The sequence below is a fragment of the Gorilla gorilla genome, chromosome 5, assembly GCF_029281585.2.
Source record: "Gorilla gorilla gorilla isolate KB3781 chromosome 5, NHGRI_mGorGor1-v2.1_pri, whole genome shotgun sequence".
In the NCBI taxonomy this organism is placed as follows: Eukaryota; Metazoa; Chordata; class Mammalia; order Primates; family Hominidae; genus Gorilla; species Gorilla gorilla.
Genome location: NC_073229.2, coordinates 126,025,847 through 126,040,618, shown reverse-complemented (window position 1 = coordinate 126,040,618; position 14,772 = coordinate 126,025,847). Strand labels below are relative to the sequence as shown.

Genomic DNA, 14,772 nt, shown 5'->3' with positions numbered 1-14,772 from the left:
ATTTAATTTTGTTTATACAGCACAAAACATATATATATATATATATGTACACTTTATAGGTATTTTTATCTCCATGAAAAATTGTGTGTAGAATTCTAATTGATTTTTAATTCAGTTATCTTTTTGATATATAAAAAATATAAAAATTCAAAGAATATAATGAATATGTGGCTTAACTCCATGTCAATAGAGTCATGAGTCCTGAGGCACAATACTAATCTTCTTAATTAAAGCAAAAGTTAAATTAAATCATATTGACACAATCTATCAGTTGAAAGTTTGATAGTGAGGTAGGCATAAATAAACATGATTATAAATTTCCACCTCCGAGAGTAAAATAAAGTAATACCATCAACATAGATTGATCTGTATCACAGATTTTAAAGGCCACTATTAACATATAAAATTTATATATTTTTCATTTAGGCATTTTTTCTTAATTTTTATTATTTATAGAGATAGGGTCTCCCTATGTTGACCAGGCTGGTCTCAAACCCCTGACCTCAAGGCAATCCTCCTATCTTGGGCTCCCAAAGTGTTTGGATTATAGGCATGAGCCACCTTGCCAGCTTGGCATTTTATCTTCTGATCCTATGACTTGAAACATACCCTACATGTCAATGACAATAAGGTACTTTTGGTAATGACATTTATTCTGTGAAAAAACAAGAAAAAAACCACAAATATTATGTAGAATACTAAGGTAGTCCTTTTATAGTTAGAATGTTTATTATAAATCTCTTGGTGCCTTAAAAAAGGCCTCCTTTTAAATTTTAGTACTTTTGTTTTTCTTATAACTGAATTATTAACTCAAGTTAGTAAAACATGTTATTTTAGTTTTGGTTCATCAGAAATCTTCTAAGTGAGGCAATGATTCATTTATCATATTGATTTAAAAAGCTTTTATATTCTGGTTAAGAAAACAGTAATCCCTATAACACTTATAGCTTACTGACACAACCAGCATGCTCTCTGCCCACAAAGACAGGACAGTACATTTTAATAAATGAATGTGATTCTTAAAATTTCATTATTTCTCAGCACCCCATGGAAAATAAAGAACAGAAAAAGTAAAATTGATTGTGACTTTTGACAATTATTAGTTAGATAAAGGAGGTAACAATTGCCAAAAAAATCACAAAAGTGAGCATGTTACCTGGCTATGACAAAGAGCACACAACTGACACCCAAGTAAGCCAGCAGAATATACATCCAGATATCAGGGGAGAGAGGATTCAGGAAGGAGAAGACGCCTGGGTTTGTACCATTGGGCTTGCGGTACAAAATACTTATTCCAAGTGTCATAAAGGGCTTGGAAAAGTCGATGACCTTCTCTCGAACATAGGTAATAGCCAGTGGAGCAACTGCAAGGTCAGCTTTCTGTAGACAGAAACAAACAAAAAAAAAAAAGAAAGAAAGAAAGAGAGAAAAATTTGATTTTCAGTCACAAGAAAAAAATCAGTAATCAAATTAAATAAAACAAAGGCTTTACACTTAGTTGTCTCAGTAACAATTATGTTAAAATTTAAAGCATTCCTTACTCTGAAGTAAAGAATCTGATTTATTGCACTAATCATTTCTATGTTCTTCTAGATTAGCAAATCAGCATTTATTGGAAGTAGATATAGAAAAAAAAACTTCATAGAATTAAAAAACTGAAGAAACTATTGTACACTCAGTACATGAATTATGCTACTAGACTTTTCATAATTGCTTTTATTTTAAACTTTAAAAATCTATTTAATATTAATTATTTTCTTAATACATTGGTCAAATTATAATAGTAATAATAACTACATCAAATTATATAGCTGAGAATTAACAGACATTTCTGATTTTAAAATATAGAACACAGTTAAAAGATTTTAGTCTTTAAATAGTTAAAATATTGTTTGAAACATCTCTCAGTGTGATTCTGTTTACTACCTCTGAATTTTGTTTCTATCCCTCTAATTTGTTTTATATTATTTAATGAAAATCCTTGCAGCCTTGCCTAAATCGCATTAGGAAATGAGTTTTTCCATTTTCACAAAGTTGCTAATTTTCCACGGTAGCTTAAATATGTTGAATTAGTAATGCTTTTCACTCACCAGGTTATAATCATCTGTCAAAGATGAACTAAGCTCTAACATATTGTAAGAAATAATTACAATATTTTAAAATAATGAAAGCATCTGTGATGAGAAGCTATATTGCTACATTCATTTTATTATTAATAAACGTAAAAACTTTCAAAGAGTAAGGAACAAAACGTTCACCGTCAAGAGTTAGAGAAAGACATAAAAAAATGAAATTATCCCTCCATGTTTTCTTGTCTCAGGCAATGTCAAAGGACTTAACGAAGAAACTTTTCTAAGTTTGTTGACAATATTATTCTCTGTGTGTGTTTTTGTGCATTTGTGTGTTGGTGGTGTGCAGGGAAAGAATATTGAAATGCTTAGAAAGAGTATCTTTCAGAGGGGCTACAGAGAAAGATATTTCTCTAAAAACTAGGAGGAAAAAGGTTTTAAAAATTCTGGGGGAGAGCATCATCATATTTCATATTCATAAATCAAATAAAATATCAATTTAAAACAATAATTGCTAATATTCTTTAGGTAGCTGCTGTACAATAGCACTATGTTAAGAACTTCACAGGAATTGTCACATTCCCCATAAAACTTACATAATCCTACTATTATTTGCTGTTTCAGATAAGGAAAATGAAACCTTGAGAAGTTAGAAAACTTACTCATTTTCATAGAGTTAATTAATCATTGGAACCAGGGTATAAAGTCAAGGTGTGGGAATCTATACCTAGAGTGTAACCATGACATGCATCTCAAAAACCAACAATGGAATCATAGAAGAGTCATTCATTCATTCATTCAATAATTTGTACAGATGGAAAGGGAAATATATAGAAACAACTCTAGTGATTGATAGATTACAGTCTTTCAGAATCTAGAGGTTCAGGTGTAGAGTGCAGACAGAGGGAGTATTTTCTGCAGGAAGGAAACAGCACTTCCTCTAAGACGTAAGGGAGAAACTAAAAATTGTTTGAAAAAGTGAACAACTTTGTTAACAGAAATAAAGTAGTTGATATGGTTTGGCTCTATGTCTTCACCCAAATCTCACATTGAATTTTAATCTGCACGTGTTGAAGGTGGGGCTCGGTGGGAGGTGATTGCATCATGGAGGTGGTTTCTGATGGTTTAGCACCAGTCCTCTACTGCTGTCTCCTGATAGAGTTCTCAGGAGACCTGGTTGTTTAAAAGTGTGGAGCACTTCTCCCTTCCCCCTTCCCCCTCTCCCATGCTCTGCCACGTGAGGAGGGTGCTTGCTTCCCCTCTCCCTTCCGCCAGGATTGTAAGTTTCCTGAGGCTTCCATAGCCGTGCTTCCTATACAGCCTACAGAACTGTAAGTCAATTGAACCTCTTTTCTTCATAAATTACCCAGTCTCAGGTAGTTCTTTATAGCAGTGTGAGAATGGACTAATGCAGTGGTATTTTAAGAAATATACACATCAGGTAAAAAATGAACAACATAAAGTAGTAGTTTGTCTGTGTTTGGAGGGTTGACTACACAGCACAATTTATGTATGTGTTACTTCATTCTGTAACCTCCTTTCTCTTAGGCACATGAAAAGCAAAATTTTATCACATACAAACCATATAAGCGAATATGCTATAAAGTGGTAACTTTTTATTTTTTAATTGACAGATAAAATTTTATGTATTTATCGTACACAACATGATGTTTTGAAGTACATATACATTGTGAAATGACTAGTCTAGCTAATTAACATGCATTACCTCACATAGTTATCATTTTTATGGTGAAAATACTACATCCACTCTCTTCTTATATAGAATATTAAAAAATTTATTTCATAGAAGTAGAGAGAAGAGGCCAGGCACGCTGGCTCACACCTGTAATCCCAACACTTTGGGAGGCTGAGGTGAGCTGATCATGAGGGCAGGAGATCGAGACCATCCTGGCCAACATGTTGAAACTCCATCTCTACTAAAATACAAAAAAAAAAAAAAAAAAATAGCCGAGTGTGGTGGCACACGCCTGTAGTCCCAGCTACTCGGGAGGCTGAAGCAGGGGAATCACTTGAACCCAGGAGGTGGAGGTTGCAGTGAGCCGAGACCGCACCACTGCACTCCAGCCTGGCAACAGAGGGAGACTCTGTCTAAAAAAAAAAAAAAAAAAAAAAAAGAGAGAGAAGTAGAGAGAAGAATGGTGGTTACTAGGGGATGGGCTGATTATAGGGGTAGCGGGAAAGGTTGTCAAGATGCTGGTCAAAGGAAATAAAACTTCAGTTGGATAGGAGAAATAGGTTCAAGAGATCTATTGTATAAAATGATTATTATAGGTAATAGTATATTGCATTCTTGAAAAATGGTAAAATATTTCTAATTCATATACAGCAAAAAATGTTAGAAAAAAATTCAAATAACACATATTAAAAGAACACAACTACACTATTCCAAAAAAGTTGTAATATAGGAATATATTAATAGGATTGAATAGTCATATATTAAATTTTAAAATTTATTTAGCATTGCTTAAAATAAAAATTCTATCCAAATATGAAAGAGAAGAATAGAAATTATGTAATACTATAATACTTTTAATTATGAAAGATATTAGCCACTTAAAAAAAGGATACAAATAGACACATTCAGACATTTCATTAAAAGTTTAATATACAAACAGACTGTATTACATCCATACAATGGAATAGTATTATTCATTTATAAAAATAAATGAGCTTTCAAGCCATGAAAAAGCATGGGGGAAACTTGTATGCATATTGCTAAGTGAAAGACACCAGAGAATTTAGAGGGTCAAGTTCAGAGCCTCTGAAAAGGCCATGTACTTTATGATTCCAATTATATGACATCCAGGAAAAGGCAAAATTATAGAGACAGTAAAAGATCAGTGGTTGCCAAGGATTCAAAAGAATTGAGATAGTGCTGAATATGTGGAGCACAGAAGGATTTTAGGGTGGTGAAACCATTGTGTAGGATGCTATAATGGTGGATACATATTATGCATTTATCAAAACTCATTAAAATTGTACAACACAAAGAGAGAACTCTAATGTAAACTATGGACTTTAATCATAAATGTATCAATAATAAATCATCAACTGTAACAAATGTACTACACTAATGGAAGTTGTTAATAATAGGGGAAAATGCGTATGGAAACGGAAAGGGAGGGGGTCCAGGAAAGTCTACTTTCTGCACAATTCATCTGTAAACCTAAAATTTCACTAAAAAATAAATTATATATTTTTAAATAACAATATGTTGTTTTTACCATATCCTCAGTTAGTAGATATATTGTGTTAAAACAACTTTGCTTGTGTTTGCAGCCCTGGATTGGGAAGGTGGAAGGGGAAAGAAAAATGAATATCATAGTAATAGCTAGCATTAATGTGTCTATTATGAGGCAAAGATGTGCTATATTATTTGGAAGATTTTCACCTCTATTGATACTCACTACAACCCTACAAAATTTGTAGTGTGATTTCCTTTTTACAAATGAAAAACAAAACCAGAATAGCTAACCCGAAACCTGAGATCTTAAGGAAAGTATGGCTCCAAAGATGACTTAACAATGCTCATTTCCCACTATTTTTCTGTACAACCATTCAAATATATCATATCCATTTCTGTTGTTTTACTGGCTTTGTTATTTCCCTGCCCAAAATGATATACTTTTTTCTCTAGTATTTGAATTCTATAAGACACATCTCTGGTTCTTTTCCTCCTCAATACTCTATCCACATTAATTTCTCTTCAGTGAATTTGTATACAATTTATAAACAGAATCATGTAATTTAACATGTAGCAATAATTTATGTTGTGTTATTTCTGGTTATTTCACATATAAGTCAACCAATATGATATGAGAAATTTGAATGCACATATTATTGTGACTGTATTGTCTCAGTTCCTGTGAGAGTAAAAACACTTGAAAGCCGGCAGGCATACCCTTCGATCAAAGCATGTAACTCTAAACTGAGGGAATGGTAAAGTTTCCCTCCCTGGAAATCTAACAAAGACACCTACATAGCAGCTATCTTATTAACTTAATAAGCACTAATTTATATTCTACCATTCTATGTGAAACTCTTCCAAATTGTCTTATTCATCTTTGTGATCATAATGAACCTAACATCCCTAAGGCATAGGATAAAATTTGACACCAAGGAACTGCTTAGTAAATGTTTGCTGAATACAGTTTGAATTTAACTTACTAAAATTTTCAAAGAAAACCACTCAGAGAATTTTTAATTGAAACTTTTTTCTAGTCTTACTATAGAAATAAAATTTATTTGTACAATAATATAATTCCAATTGAACTAACCATCTAGATAGAACAGATTAATTCTTTTTACAGAGTTACATAACTAATAGCAATCTACTGATTATATTTTATAAAGCAATGGTAAAAATTATTGGTCTAATTTCTGGAAACTTAAACCAAAAATTAGATAACAAAGCATATCTTCATGAATGGCACAATGACTCCAAATTTGAATATGTTGTGAAGCTTTCTTCTTTATGAAGTTTCAGAAATCAAAGAACATAATGATCTTATTTTTATAATACATGATCTCGTCAGTGAAACATCTTATGCATACTTCTAAAAGTTCTTGCAATTTAACATTGGAAAATCAGTTCTAAACGCTGTTTTCTTTTCCATGATGTTGTTAAATGCTTAATAAAATGGGTAAAATAATTAAAGTAGTAAGTTCATACGAATAAATTGGTAACATTTATTCTGAATAAGACACTTAAGCTAGTTAATTATCCATATTCAATGTAATGTCACATGTAAGTAATACCGCACATTCCTAAACTCTCCACAATGCATAATGTGAACAAATAATTTGTCTCTGTGTACTCTTGAAAGAAAACACAATTCACCTTCTGTACACATGGCACACCATCTCTGCCACTACCAACCTAGTCACATTGCCTGAACTCTTACAATGGACTCCAACTGGTCCCCTATTTTCATTCTTGCCCAACTAGAATCTCTTTTCTATCCAAACTCCAGAAGGTTCTTTCTAAAACACATACCAGATTACCACTTTCTGCTCACTATCCTCCAATGACTTATAGAACATGTTTGCCTACAAAGCACTACAAGATATGGCTTTATCAACATTAGTTCCATCATTCTTCTGGTCTTTCTCACTGTTGTTTCAACAACTCTGTCTGCCTTGCTAATCCTCAAGTGAGTGTACACATTCCTTTTTCCAGGCCTTACACTTGCTATTCCCTCTCCCTGGAAAGCTTGTCCCTTTATACACACAAATGGCTTATTCTTTCATTTCATTCATGTGCTTGCTTTGATGTCACTTTCACAATGGGGTTTCCAGAGCATAGTGGTTATCACATTTGCCTGACAATTACTCAAAGGGGTCTTTCCTGAACACTCATTCTATCATTCTTTATCTCCATACAGTACTTTCATTTTCTTCATGAAATGTGCCATAAACAGACATTGTCACTTGTCAGTCTTTTTCTATTAGAATGTAAGTTCCTTTTGAGAAAGAAGTTTCACTATTTTGCCCAATTCTGTAACTCCAGTGTCCAGTACAGTGACTGGCACAAAGTAGTCACTAAACAACTATTTTTTGAATGAATAAAACTATCACTATTGCACATGGTAATTCTACCCTCAGGACCCCCTTTATTATATTATTATTATTATTATTATTATTATTTTTTTGCCGAAGAGAATACACTTGAGGTTTGTATTTTCATTGATTTTTTTTCACCCAAATACTTCTTTTAGATTAGATGTTGGGTCATTTTTGTTGTAAAGACCGCATAGTAGTAAAGGTAGGGATATTTAATAAAAGCGTCCTTGTACTTCAACCCTCCCATCTCTCCAACAACTTCAGCCCACTGTTTCTGTTGAGGTCTCCATCTGTGGCAGCATGAATGAGAAATGCTGGATTATATGGTTAATACTGGGAGCATATAGAAGGATAAAAAAGAATTTTAAAACATGAGATTTTTTATGTGCATGATTTTTAATTTTTGCTATGATAAATAATAGTCAATAACTGCTAAAATGTTTCATAAATATCTCTGTGATTAACTGTTTTAGTTATTACCATAAACAAGTTACCGCATATGGTTATGTCAGCATTCACTAGGTGTTGTTCAAGAAAAAACTGATGAGATTAAAGCTACATAAGTTTAAAATATGAAAAAATTAAACTTGTTTAAATTGTATATTTCCCATACTATACAAAATCTAATATGTATTTGCAGTTTACAAAAACATAAACTTAAGTTTTAGAAATATGAATTTAGTTCATTTTCACCAAACCAAGTAGTTACCACACAGTGCCCAACAGAGAGAAAGTAAAGTGGGCAACTGAGTTATAAAATTCAGAGATTTCTCTCACACTTGTAGGGCATGGATAGGAAATTATTAAAAAAAAAAAAACAACAGTAATAGATTTAGCTGCTGCTTCAGCACCTGCTTCTTGCTAATGGTGAAATAAGCCTGCTAATAATTTCAAATAATATTGAGTAAACTTATCAAACTTGCCATTAATGACAATGAAAAGTAAACTTAACTAATGTCTTCAGAATAACTATGGGTCTAAAATGTTTCTAGAGTTTTGGGGGAGGATATTAATTGTTTTAGTTTAGTTTTGTTTTACTCCCCACCCAAATCTGATTTTGTTGTGCACTCTCAATTGTATGCTTCATAAGTATTAATATTTCTCTATACTAGAATTATTACAATATTTCCATGGAATAAATGTTGATATGGTTTGGCTGTGTCCCCACCCAAATCTCTTTTTAATTGTAGCTCCCTTAATATACAGGTGTTGTGGGAGGGACCCAGTGGAAGATAATTGAATCATGGGAGTGGTTTCCCCCAAACTGTCCTCATAGTAATGAATAAGTCTCATGAGATCTGAAGATTTTATAAGGGGTTTCTCCTTTCGCTTGGCTCTCATTCTCTCTTGTCTGCCACCATGTGAGACATGCCTTTTGCCTTCCCCCATGACTGTGAGGCCTCCCCAGCCACATGGAACTGAATTCATTAAACTTCCTTTTCTTTATAAATTACCCAGTCTCAGGTATGTCTTTATCAGCAGCGTGAAAATGGACTAAGACAAATTTATTTACTTATTTATTTATTTTTAGGGACAGGGTCTTGCTCTGTCACCCAGGGTAGGGTGCAGTGGCTCAATCATAGCTCATTGCAGCCTTAAAATCCTGGGCTCAAGGGATCCTCCCACCTCAACCTCTTGAGTAGGTCAGACTACAGCCATGCACCACCACATCTGGCCAATTTTTCTCTTTTTCTTTTTTTTTATAGATGTGTTCTGATAATGTTGCACAGGCTAGCTGGAATTTATATTTAATGCACTAGACAAGTTACTTTTGTTCCCTAGAAAAATATCAGTACGCAGAAATTTCCTGTTTTCTTCACAGTGATAATTCCTAAAAGACTAAACTTTTATTTAAGAATAATCTGAGATCTTGCATATCAATACTCCAAATATGTATTATTTCTATTATTATAATGGATATTACTATGTCTGTCATTTTTATTGTTCATGAGCATAGTGCTGCACTAAACAATGTTTCTAATATTTTCTGTTTCTGATTTAGCTATTACTGGTTTCTTGATTCTGAAGTAATTAGCATCTTTTGAAATCATAATTTAAGTGAAAAAAGTTATTCTGCCAAAGATAATTACCTATATATAAAATATGGTGTTACATTCTATAATTATTATATTTAAACATACCTAAAACCAAAACAAGGCTATTACTTAAAATGTAATGTTATTATATATTTATCAAACGAGTACTTGAAAAACATTAATCAAATAAAACACAATTATAAACAACAAAGTAAGTCCACAAAATTTTTTATGGTTATTAAATTTAAGACTTTGAAGATTGAGATGCATATATAAAAAGTTTTATTTGGCCTAAGTTTGTAGAGTGACTTCAGTACAAATACAACTCTTTTCTGAAAATAAACTACTAAGACATGAAATGAGTAAATAGTTTAGTGATGGTTTGCTTTATTTTTAGTTGCTGAAATGAAGACAATATGTTGCATATTTTGAGGACAAGGAAAACTAAGCTCCCTTTTTATAAATATATTTTAATTGAAACAATTCAGATGGAATCTCTGATATCAAATATAAAGTAATATGTTGTGGGATGTTGTTAGCTACTATGTTTGAATGCTACCAATTCTTATTATTCTCATATGTTCATGCAGTTTTTCCAGGAATAAAATGAAGTAATAATCAATCAAATTACTCTTCTGTTTAGATATAAAAATAAGACTTGGAACAAAGACAAAATTATAAAAATGTTAAATATCCCTAATTTCAGAAGGTAATTATCATCCCTTCACTAGTTAAAAGAGTTCATATATCTCATAGTAAAATACAGTAAATTTCTATTTTCTCGACTGTGAAATAATATGACAGAATCTATTCATCAGTATCCACTGATAGACTTGGCAGAGTAGGAATGTCAAGATATTTAAACATGATCCCTCCCAGAGCTTATACACAACTCTTTGAAGCAAGAAATACCCAGAGAAACTATAAGAACACAATAAATTATATAAGCAAGAGATCAGTGGAGTGGTTAGGAGAAGATTTATGGAATATTTGAGATAACTTATGAGTGAGAAAGAGCAATATAGCAGTTAATAAACACAGATTCTGAACTCATTAGTGACCCAAACTGTCCAATTAGCAGCCACAATGTTTTTCTATATTTGGTTACCCCAAAGAAGGGTATATTTAATCTGCTAGTCTGATGAGCAAACCAAATATTCAGGTCACTGGAAACAACTCAAGGATCATAGCTAGACATAAGAATAGCCTTGAGTTCTGCCCACTAACCAGAATGATCACATTCAGTTTAGTTTTTGTGTAGTTGGCTCTGACACTAGATAGCCACAGTAGTCCAAGAGACAACATGTTTCAACTTGTCGGTTATTTAAAATAAGCCATATGAATCTAGGGCCCTATTGAGTCAGCAGTTTTATTTTTAGGCTATGGGTTGGTGGACAAAATTTCCTCCAATTTCTTGTAAAGTCAAAATGTCACTGATGCCTGTCTGGCTGAGTTTTTGAGTTTCACTGCTTGAAATTGTGAGACCTCACTTTCCATTTGAAAGTGAACTTCTGTGGTCCAAGTTTACCTACCCCAAAATAGGAGTATCAGCCCATAAAGGCACACAGTTTCTGGAGTTCTGGGGCTACTTATTATCATGCTAATACAGCTTCTTCCAGTTGCTCAACTCAGGGGTTGGATGGGGTAAAAAAAAAAAAAAAAAATGTAGTGAGATCAACCAAATTAACAAGCAAGCAGAAATGATTTGAATTTTCAGATTATTGATATAATTGTTGCTGTCCTTTAGGTTATGATCATGACTATGATGTGACTTTAGGACTAGGTGGCTGAGAGGTTCAAGAAGCATAGAGTCCAGGGTAATGGATGAGTCTTTCGTAAGGACACTGAATTCAAATAAAATTATGAAATTGGCTCTCTTAAAGTGAAAGGCTATGAGTCCATTCCCAAAATAAATGGTGCATATGTAATTGTGATCAGAAAGTGAGTAGGTGATAACATAAGAATGAAAGGAATGGTATATCCAGAGAAATGAGCCTCAAAGAAGCATGTATTTTTTTCTGGGTTCTAGAGAAATCATGAATTAAAACAGCAATGGGAAATAGGTTAAGCATTAGGGCTATTTAACTACATTCCACTTTGTCTTTCTTTGTGTACATGGAATATTGTACTCTTTTCTTACCTTTAAGTTGAGCACAGTAATATGGTTTACCTTGATCAAGGAATGTAAGCAGAAGTTGTGTACTTTCACTTCTGCAAAGAAACTTTTGAGAGACGGTCTGCAGTTCACCATGTTCTCTCATTTCGCTTCCCAGAAGTAAAAGCACACCACGTGGTAGTGGCTCCATCAGCCTGAGTCCTTGAGTGAGAAAATATGGAACAGAGCCTTCAGCTGACCTATGCTTTATAAGCCATGTTAATGAGAAACAATCTCTGTAGGTATAAACTACTAAGATTTTTGAGTTTATAACAGTAAAATAATCAGTACATACTGCTTGATCCAGGTAGTCAAAAGAATCTGAACCAGACTCTTAAAATAAGTGGAGTATGAGAGACAGAGCAGCCAGCACTGGCAGAGCTACAGAATGAGCAGTTTGAACAGAAGAGAAGTGAAACAAGATAGCAAATAATGAAGAAAGATTAGGAATTAAGGGAGATTACTCATAATGGAGGACATTGAGAATTCAGAGACGATAATGAATGACTTGTAAGAGAAAGCGTGATAAGTCAAAGTCAACAGAGCTCAATGTGTTCTGGAAATAAAAATACAGAGAGAGTTAAATAGACCAGAGAGTCTCAAAATTGTTTAAAATATCTAATAGTAATAAATTTGTGAGGTATATTGTGTTTAGATTAACACAGAATCATTTTAATGTTTAAAACAAAACACTATTGGGAATACAAATAGCAATTTCTCTTGGCCTCCCATGTAATTCTCAGACACACTGATATTTTGTGAAGGGGATCGGTTACCAACCTTCTATTCTTCCTTCACTCTAATTTTGTATGTACTAGACTAAATAGAAAAAAATAACTTGACATTTTGAAGGCTCCATCCCTAGATTCCATTAAGAATGCAAACTTTTACTTATTTGTTTACTCTATTGATAATTTCCATGGGAAATTGGGTAAATGGTTGAGGAAGTGAGATGCCTGAGTTTATGTTTTCATTTATATCAGAAATTTTGCTATTGTTTCCATCAAGAGAAAAATACAAATGACAGCTAACATTTATTTAGTACATATAATATAACATAATATAATATAATATAATATAATATAATATAATATAATATTAATATTAATATAATATACCTGGCACGATTCTAAGCACTTCATACATTTTAGGTCATTTAATCATTACTATGAAGTGTGTGCTTTCATCAATGCCCTTTTTTAAGTGAGAGAAGTGAGGCTCAGAGAACATAACCAAGTTGCCCAAGATCACACTTCAAATAAAGAGTGGAGGGAGATTTGAAAACTTCGCTGATTCCCAAGTCATTCTACAGGTTACAGTTACAAAGCCTTTTAAAAAACAAAATACATTTGATGGACTGTTTATCTCTCCACATAGAATGAAAATGTATAAAATGAAATGAAATGTAATAACAATGAATTGAAAAATAGAGCTCAACAAAAAAAGCAAATAAAGATGTATCAATTCCTTGCTAAGTTATCAAAGTTAATATTGACATTTAAACATGAGTTGTTGTCCTTGACAAAATAATGAATCTTAGTCTATTCAAATACTTATTTTGTACTCAGATGTTTTTATTCTTTTAAAACTATTTTTAACGTACATGTACACACATAAATGCCATATTTGTATAGTCATCTGTTGATATCCAGGGGAAATGGGTTTCAGGGCCCCTGTCGAATACCAAAATTCATCGGTGCTCAAATCCTTTATATGAAGTATATAGCATTTGCATATAACCTATGCACATCCTCCTGTATACTTTAAATCATCTCTAGATTGCTTATAATAATTAAGTCATGTAAATGCTATGTAAATAGTTGCTATACTGCATTGTTTAGGGAATGAAAAGCAAAAAATAGTCTGCATGTTCAGTACAGACACAACTATCCTTCCCCCGCCCCAGTATTTTCAATCCTCAGTTGGTTGAATCTGGAACCCAAAGATAAAGAGGGCCAATTGGCCAACTGTATGTATTCATAAACATCTACATGCATATATACTCTACATATGTATGTGAAGTATAAAAACATAAACATAAACATATATATGTGTGTGTGTGTTCGTCTGTGTTTAGTTGTAACATTGCACCAATTACTTTAGGAAAACTATGAAGCTCGTTTGTTTCTTAAGTGGCCCATGATTTGTATAGAGGGAATACAAAAGCATATCAGAATGCTAGTATTATTATTTGTATGCATATTACTTACTCTTTTAATTAACAAATTCAACTTCACCTGTTATGACAAACTATAACATAAAAAGTTTATGTATAGAGATGTATGGGAAAGAGTCCGTTTATAATAACATACCTAGAAGTAACATACTGTTGACTTAGTGGAGTGAAATAACCTAAAAATACTGGCCACAAGATTCATTATAAATCAAAAAGTTCTTTACACAATGACTGATTGATTTGAGAACAGAAGGATGCTGGGTGTTTTGTTACTAAGGCTATTTCTGGCAGTCATCCAGGAATTACAACTGCACAACCTTACAAACAGCATAGAAATTGACTATTTTAACAAAGGGTCTCACCAGGATAATGAGTAGGGCACATTAAATCTCCCTGTGCATTGATAAGCTCTCTTTTAACTTTGCTAAGCTTTCAACAATGGTGACAGGCCTCTGGCACTTTCAGAATAAGTGAGCCCTGAATGGTGCTGCAGGGGTGAGGTTTTGTGTGTGTGTGTTTGTTTTTGTTTTCTAAGGAAACCATATTTTAATCATTTAGACTTGTTTTCATTTCTAATTAGGTCTGGGTTCTTAAGAAAACTTGTGAAATATCAGAAAGGAATCTATCACAATTATTATCTATAAAAAAGGATCCAGATTCTTTTTTCCATTAATCTTTAAGGTTGTATATTTAGGTCCCAAGGTAAGAAAAGCTTCTGCAAACATTTTAAAGACATTATGAGGAGGAAAAATG

At 32.8% G+C, this 14,772-nt stretch overlaps 1 protein-coding gene across 6 annotated transcripts in view; it reads right to left on the bottom strand.

The window, feature by feature from the left end:
• The window catches only part of GRIK2 (glutamate ionotropic receptor kainate type subunit 2), a 685,903-nt gene that overhangs the window by 180,002 nt on the left and 491,129 nt on the right, over positions 1–14,772 (bottom strand). For 5 of the 6 annotated variants that reach the window (XM_055391438.1, XM_055391439.2, XM_019030081.3 and 2 more), the window contains one exon: positions 1,157–1,380. In XM_055391438.1, the coding sequence (XP_055247413.1) occupies positions 1,157–1,380 (224 nt within the window). Of the gene's footprint in view, positions 1–1,152; positions 1,381–14,772 lie in introns of those variants that run through there. The other variant, XM_063707794.1, reaches the window with a different exon arrangement.